The 7,177-nt window shown below is 35.4% G+C and overlaps 1 protein-coding gene across 1 annotated transcript; it reads right to left on the bottom strand.

Annotated features, from left to right (window-relative positions):
* Nucleotides 1-1,724: 1,724 nt before the first annotated feature.
* Nucleotides 1,725-6,841, bottom strand: LOC107928770 (uncharacterized). Its single transcript, XM_016860037.1, has 2 exons — nt 6,304-6,841; nt 1,725-1,744 (listed from the first exon to the last, which is right to left on the bottom strand). Exons 1-2 carry the CDS (start codon nt 6,839-6,841, stop codon nt 1,725-1,727), a joined length of 558 nt encoding a protein of 185 aa, XP_016715526.1.
* Between the last annotated feature and the right edge of the window lie 336 nt (nt 6,842-7,177).

The raw sequence follows: 7,177 nt of genomic DNA, 5'->3' as shown, positions 1-7,177 counted from the left end.
CTAATTTATCCAAACATATTTTAATGAATGAATAACATGAATGGTTTTAATTGGAAGCATGAAGGATTGAGGCACAAAATGTAACACCCCTAGCCTGTATCCATCGCCGGAATAGGGTTACGGAGCATTATCGGACTTAACAATTAGACAATCATACATTTCTCATACATTTTTCATAACCAATAAAATGCATTCACAATCAATCATATTGTCCCTAATACGAGCCCTCGAGGTCCAAATCATGCTTTATAAGTGTTTCGGGACTAAACCGATAACTTAAGAAAAATTTTGGAAAACATAGAAAATTTTCAAAATACAGGCGACACACACCCGTGTGGCTGGCCGTGTGTCTCACACCGCCAAAGACACGCCCGTGTCATAGGTCGTGTGGACATTCAAGATGGGATCACATTGTCGTGTCCCAGTCCGTGTCTGACTTCGTGTAACTCCCTGACTTGGGTCACACAACCACCACACACCTGTGTAACTAACCCGTGTACCCTTCGAAACGGCCTCACACGCCCGTATACCACGCCGTGTGCTTAGCCATGCCAAAACTGTAGGGTATACTGACTTATGCGACATGGCCAAGTCACACACCCGTGTGCTGGGCCGTGTGAAGCATACTGACTTGGTATCTAATAAACATGAGGGGAAACACGACCATGTCACCTGACCATGTGTCACACACGGCTAAGACACATGCCTGTGTGGACAAAATAGGCTATTTTCCAAGCCTTGTTTCTCACCCAAACTTTGCATCAAACTAAACATGTCAAATGGCATATAACATAGCATCAATAGGCATTCAAACCAATCTCAACCAAGCCTAAATCATGCTATACCAATATCAACAACTATAATGCTCATAAGATCATGTTTTACAAATTCAAAACGTACCAGTTTCACATTCACAAATCACCTAAATGGTTAACTTCATATATACATTATCTTGCCTAAAACCACATGCATACCATATCTTAAAATTCAACCATTTGGTACTCAAAATACCAATTCACAAGAAGCATTCATATAGCAATTACCAACCACATAACAAAAGGCCATTTGCACATATTTATACTTAAAACAAATATACCAAATTAAGCTAAATCACATGGCTATACACATAACTAAAACATACTTCATTTACAAGCCAAATCAGTTGGCTAAATCCATTACCAACATATAGACCATATTAACCATAGCTCTTATACATGCCATATAACCAAATACACAAGTTCCAAAAGTAACAAAATGACAGCTTGATAGTGTGATGAGATCTTCGACAACTCCAAATCGTAGAAAGCTTTGAAACCACTATAAAACATGGAAAAGTATACAGAGTAAGCTATAAAGCTTAGTAAGCTAGTAACTTACCATTCAACTACAATTCAAGTACTTAAACATCACATAATGCAATTCAATTTAAATCCCAAAACTTAATACATATTCCATCCAAAGGTTAAACATGAATTCCATCAATTTCTTCGATTCAATGATTGTATAGTTCTGTAGTAATTCGTATCAGTTTCATACTCTTCCAATTCATCGATATACCCATTGAACCATTTGGAATAATATCGGATACTCAGGAATCTCGTACCTAAGTGCCAATACATGGCCGAAGCCATCTCAATCTCATATCTCATATAATGCTCACTCTCGAGCTATCAACAAGTCTGCTCATACAAGCTGACGGTCAAGATGTAACTACACGGTGCTGTTCACACAAGCTTACGAGAACCTGCAACACAAGCTGAAAAACTCAGCCACTGGTAGAACGTACGGACCAGTACCCAAACACAATAACCCCTAATGACATGTCATTTGTATCCTATTTATTCCTAAGGTTCAACCTAGATTTCACATTGCCGAATCTTCATCGAACATTTCCGTAAGGCCGTACTCATCAACAATACAATTATAAAGCATTTAAAACACAATTATATTAATGCTTATTAACATACAAACTTACCTCAACTTTGTACGGAGAGAAATGAGCTATCAATCCACTATTTTGTTTTTCCCCGATCTAATTTCGAACTTTGCTTTTCTTGATCTATATATAATCAAATTTAACTTATTTAATTATCATTCTATTCAATTTAATCAAAATTTCATATTATAGAAGTTTTACACTGTTGCCCCTGATATTTCAACTTCTTTATAATTTAGTCCTAGCTCATAAAAATGCAAATTCATGCAATTAAGTCCACACCCATGCTAGCCGAATTATATGTATATCCATAGCAGCCCATATTTTTCATTATTTCACACATCTACCACACAATTTACCACATTTCTCAATTTAATACCTAATTGACAATTTTATCAAAAATCACTTAACAAATGTTGTTTATCTAACAACAACCATTCATTTTATATCATCAAACATCAAAATACACATATATTCATCAATGGTAAAACCCTAAACCTTTAAAAATTTTGCAAATTAGTCCTTGGGCTAGCTAGATCAACGACCCTAAAAACATAAAAATCATTAAAAAGAGGACAGAAATCGTACCTAATTGGACAATAATGCCTTAGTCGAATGTTGCCCAACCAAAAATGGGTTCTTCCTCTTCACAATCAGTTTTAGAAGAAAAGAAAAGATGATGCATGGCTTTTGTTAATTAATTTTAACCTTAATTACACAATTACTTAATTAACCTTAAAAATTTATCAAATTTACACAAATGCCAAGCCATTATCATCCACTAACTCATCAATGGGTTAATTATCATATAAGGACCTCCACTTTAAATTTCTATAGCTATTAGACACTTTTTAGCTATTAGAACACAACGTTTACACTTTATGCAATTTAGTCCTTTTTATCAAATTAAGCACTCAAACGATAAAATTTATTAATGAAATTTTTACACAATCATACTATCATGCTGTAGACCTCAATTTAATAATAAAATAAATACTTTGACATCAAATTTGTGGTTTCAAAACCACTATTCTGATTTAACTAAAAATGGGTTGTTACAACTATCCCTCCCTTAGAAATTTTCATCCTCGAAAATCTTACCAGAAAATAGGTTAGGGTACTATTTTCTTATAGCTTCCTCAGGTTCCCACGTAGCCTCTTCAACACCGTGATGTTGCCATAGAACCTTTTCTAAAGCTATGCTTTTATTTCTCAACTCTTTGATCTCTCGGGCCAAAATTCTGATTGGTTCTTCGTTATACGACATATCAGGTTGAATTTCAATCTTTGTTGGAGAAATTACGTGTGACAGATCTGACCTATATCAGCGTAACATTGACACATGAAATACATTATGAATCTTTCTTAATTCTGACGGTAAAGCTAGCTGATATGCCACTAGCCTCATTCTCTCAATAATCTCAAATGACCCAATAAATCGCGGACTCAATTTTTCTTTACGACAAAAATAAAGAATCTTTTTCCATAGAGATACTTTTAGAAACATTTTGTTGTCGATTTGTAATTCAATGTCATTACGTTTCAAATCCACATATGATTTCTGTCGATCTGAAGATGCTTTCAAACTGTCGCGAATTACTTTAACTTTCTCTTCAGTCTCTCTGATCAAATTAACCCCTTGAATCTTTTTCTCAGTAAGCTCGATCCAATACAAAAGAGTTTGGCATTTACGACCATATAGAGCTTCATACGGTGCCATCTTTATACTTGATTGAAAACTGTTGTTATACGCAAATTCCACCAATGGTAAATATTTTTCCTAGTTGCCTTCAAACTCTAAAACACAACAACGAAGCATATATTCGAGAATTTAAATTAATCTCTCAGACTGACCGTTGGTTTGAGGATGAAATGCAGTACTAAAGTGCAACTGCGTACCCAAAGCTTCTTGCAATTTCTTCCAAAATCGTGACGTAAACCTAGGATCTCTATCCGAAATAATTGAGACTAGCACCCCGTGCAATCTGACAATCTTAGAAATGTACAGCTCAGCTAATCTTTCAAGTGAAAATATCTGTACATATCGAAATAAAATGTGCAGATTTCATCAGTCGATCAACAACAACCTAAATAACATCTTTCCTTTTCGGAGATAGGGGTAATCCGGATACAAAATCAATCGTAACTTTTTCCATTTCCACTCTGGTACTATCACTGGCTGCAGTATTCCCGAAGGCACTTGATGTTTGGCTTTGACTTGTTGACAAACCAAGCATTTAGACACAAATTCTAAAATGTCTCATTTTATGCCCGACCACCAATACAATTGTTTCAAATCATTGTACATTTTAGTACTCCCCGAATGAACGGATAAACTACCATTGTGTGCTTCATGTAGAATTTTCTAAATAAGCTCAGAAATCTTGGGTACACAAAATCTACCTCGGAATAGTAAACAATCATTGGATCCGATTTGATACTCTGAATTAGTAGTCGACTCGCACTATACTTTTTTAGCTTGTAATTCATTATCACATTTCTAAGCCTCATAAATTTGCTGAAGAAACACTGGTTTAGCTTTTAACTCAGCTAAAATTGAACCATCATCAGATAAGGTTAACGATGTGTTCATTGGCCACAAATCAAATAGAGATATTCTACTCAGAGCATCCACGACTACATTCGCTTTCCCGGGAAGATAATCAATCAGTAGTTCATAGTCTTTCAACAACTCGAGCCATCTTTGTTGTCACAAATTCAAATCTTTCTGAGACATTAGATACTTTAAACTCTTCTGGTCAGTAAATATAGGGCGCTTCTCATTGAATAAATGATATCACCAAATTTTCAATGCGAAAACAATAGCGGCCAACTCTAAATTGTGCGTCGGATAATTCTTTTCATGCGGTTTTAACTGTCTAGAAGTATAAGTTATCACTTTGTCCTCTTGCATCAACACACATGCCAAACCGTTCAATGACGCATCACTAAAAATCACAAACTCTTTACCTGACTCAGGTTAAACTAGAACTGGTGCTTCAGTTAACAGTACTTTCAACTTTTCAAAACTCTGTTGGCATTTCTCGGGCCATTCAAACCTCACATCTTTCTGTAACAAACGAGTCATCAGTGTAGCAATCATTGAGAACCCTTTTACAAAATGCTGATAGTAACCAGCTAATCCCAGAAAGCTTCTGACTTCAGACACATTTCGTGGTGGTTTCTAGTCAACAATTTCTGAAATCTTACTTGGATCAACTTGGATGCCTTCCACAGAAACAATATGTCCCAAAAATCCAACTTCTCAGAGCCAAAACTCTCATTTACTAAATTTAGCAAATAGTTTCTTGTCTCTCAATGTTTTTAATACAATTCTCAAATGTTCAACATGCTCATATTCATCTCGAGAATAAATCAAAATGTCATCAATGGATACAACAACAAATCTATCTAAGTATGGTCTGAAAATTCTATTCCTCAAATCCATAAAAACAATAGGATCATTAGTTAATCCGAATAGCATAACAAGAAATTCATAATGCTCATACCTTGTTCTGAATGTAATTTTTGGCACATTCGAATCTTTAACTCTCAACTGATAATAACCAGATCTCAGATCAATCTTTGAAAATACTGTTGCTCCTTTCAACTAATCGAACAAATCATTAATTCTCTACAGAGGTTACTTATTCTTAATTGTAACCTTGTTAAGTTGATGATAGTCGATACACAGTCTTATTGATCTATCTTTCTTCCTTAAGAATAGAACTGGTGCACCTCGAGGTGAAAAACTAGGTCGTGCAAAACCTATATCTGTTAACTCTTGCAATTGAGCTTTCAATTCTTTCAATTTTGTTGGAGCCATTCTGTACGGAGCTATCAATATCGGTGATGTTCTCGGTACTAATTCAATAGCAAATTCAACCTCTCTGATCAGTGGCAACCCAGGTAACTCTTCTGTAAACACATCCGAATATTCACAAGCTACTGGCACTGATTCAATCTTTGATTCAGACACTTTTGTATCCATTACATATGCAAGATAAGCATCACAACCTTTCCTCACATATTTCTAAGCTAACATCATTGATATCACTATAGGAAACCTACTCGAATGATCGGATTCAATACGAAGAATTTCACTATTCTAAAATTTCAGTTAATAGTCTTTCGTTTACAATTCACAACAGCATCATGCAGAGTCAAACAATCCATACCCAAAACCATATCGAATTCATCAAACGATAAAAGCATCAATTTTTCTGGAAAATAGTAACCCTGAGTCATCAAATGATAATTCTTGCAAACTTTATCAACTAGGACATACTGACCTAAGGGGTTCGATACTTTAATCACAAATTCAATAGACTCAACAGGTAAGCTCTTACTAGACACTAAATTCTTACAATCATACGAATGAGTCAATCCAGGATCAATCAAAGCAATTACATTAGTGTCAAATAGGGAAAATGTACCGCTGATAATATCTGGTGATGACGCATCTTCACGAGCGCGAATAGAATAAGCTCTGGCTAGTGCTCGAGCCTCGGATCTCACAACAGAATCCTTTGTTGCACCTTTGCTACTAGTCATATTTCCCGTATTTCTAGCTAGTCTCCCTCTAGTAGCTGTATTGTTTAGTCCTGTATTCAAAAATTTGTCTTTCTCGGTTAACTCAAGATAATCCTGAATAAAGTGATCTTGCAAACCACATCTAAAACAAACTTTGTTATTCATCCAACAGTCTCCAAAATGTCGTCTTCCACACTGTTGACACTTAGGTTTATTGGTTCTAACGCTACCAAAGCTCGATACTGAAGTGGCTTCAGCTTTAAGACTCACGTATTGCTTCCCACGATCTCTATTAGAATACCCTACTGAACCATTTGAACTATTATATGAATCTCGTGATTTCTTTGAAGAGGAATGAGTGGGTTTACTCATCGTTCTCTTTCTTGAATCTTTAGCCTCAGAATCGACCTTTCTCTTTTCTTTTCCAAGTTCCTCGGCTTGGTAAGCTCTATCGACGAACACAACAACTTCTTTCAATTCAAGAATCCCGACTAGAAGCTTAATATCTTCATTCAACCCCTCTTCGAATTGCTTACACATAACCTCTTCAGTGGAAACACATTTTCGAGCGTATTTAACAGCAATTTCACAAATGCAATTTCACAAATGAATTAACCTAAATGGATTGAAATGGTTTTAGCAACAATTTCACAAGTTTTAACAATAATAACATGAAAAAGCTAGAATAATTACAATATTTGACTCAAT

The sequence above is a fragment of the Gossypium hirsutum genome, chromosome A08, assembly GCF_007990345.1.
Source record: "Gossypium hirsutum isolate 1008001.06 chromosome A08, Gossypium_hirsutum_v2.1, whole genome shotgun sequence".
Taxonomy (NCBI): Eukaryota; Viridiplantae; Streptophyta; class Magnoliopsida; order Malvales; family Malvaceae; genus Gossypium; species Gossypium hirsutum.
The sequence above is the reverse complement of the archived record's forward strand: the minus strand, read 5'-3'. Positions and strand labels throughout refer to the sequence as shown.

What these genes read in the sequence shown, in the direction of transcription:
- LOC107928770 (XM_016860037.1), bottom strand. Translation starts at nt 6,841, where the DNA reads ATGAGTAAACCCACTCATTCCTCTTCAAAGAAATCACGAGATTCATAT. An exon ending in ATTGACTCATTCGTATGATT is followed by an intron (nt 1,745 to 6,303) that starts GTAAGAATTTAG and finishes CTTGTGTTGCAG; the next exon opens with GTTCTCGTAAGCTTGTGTGA.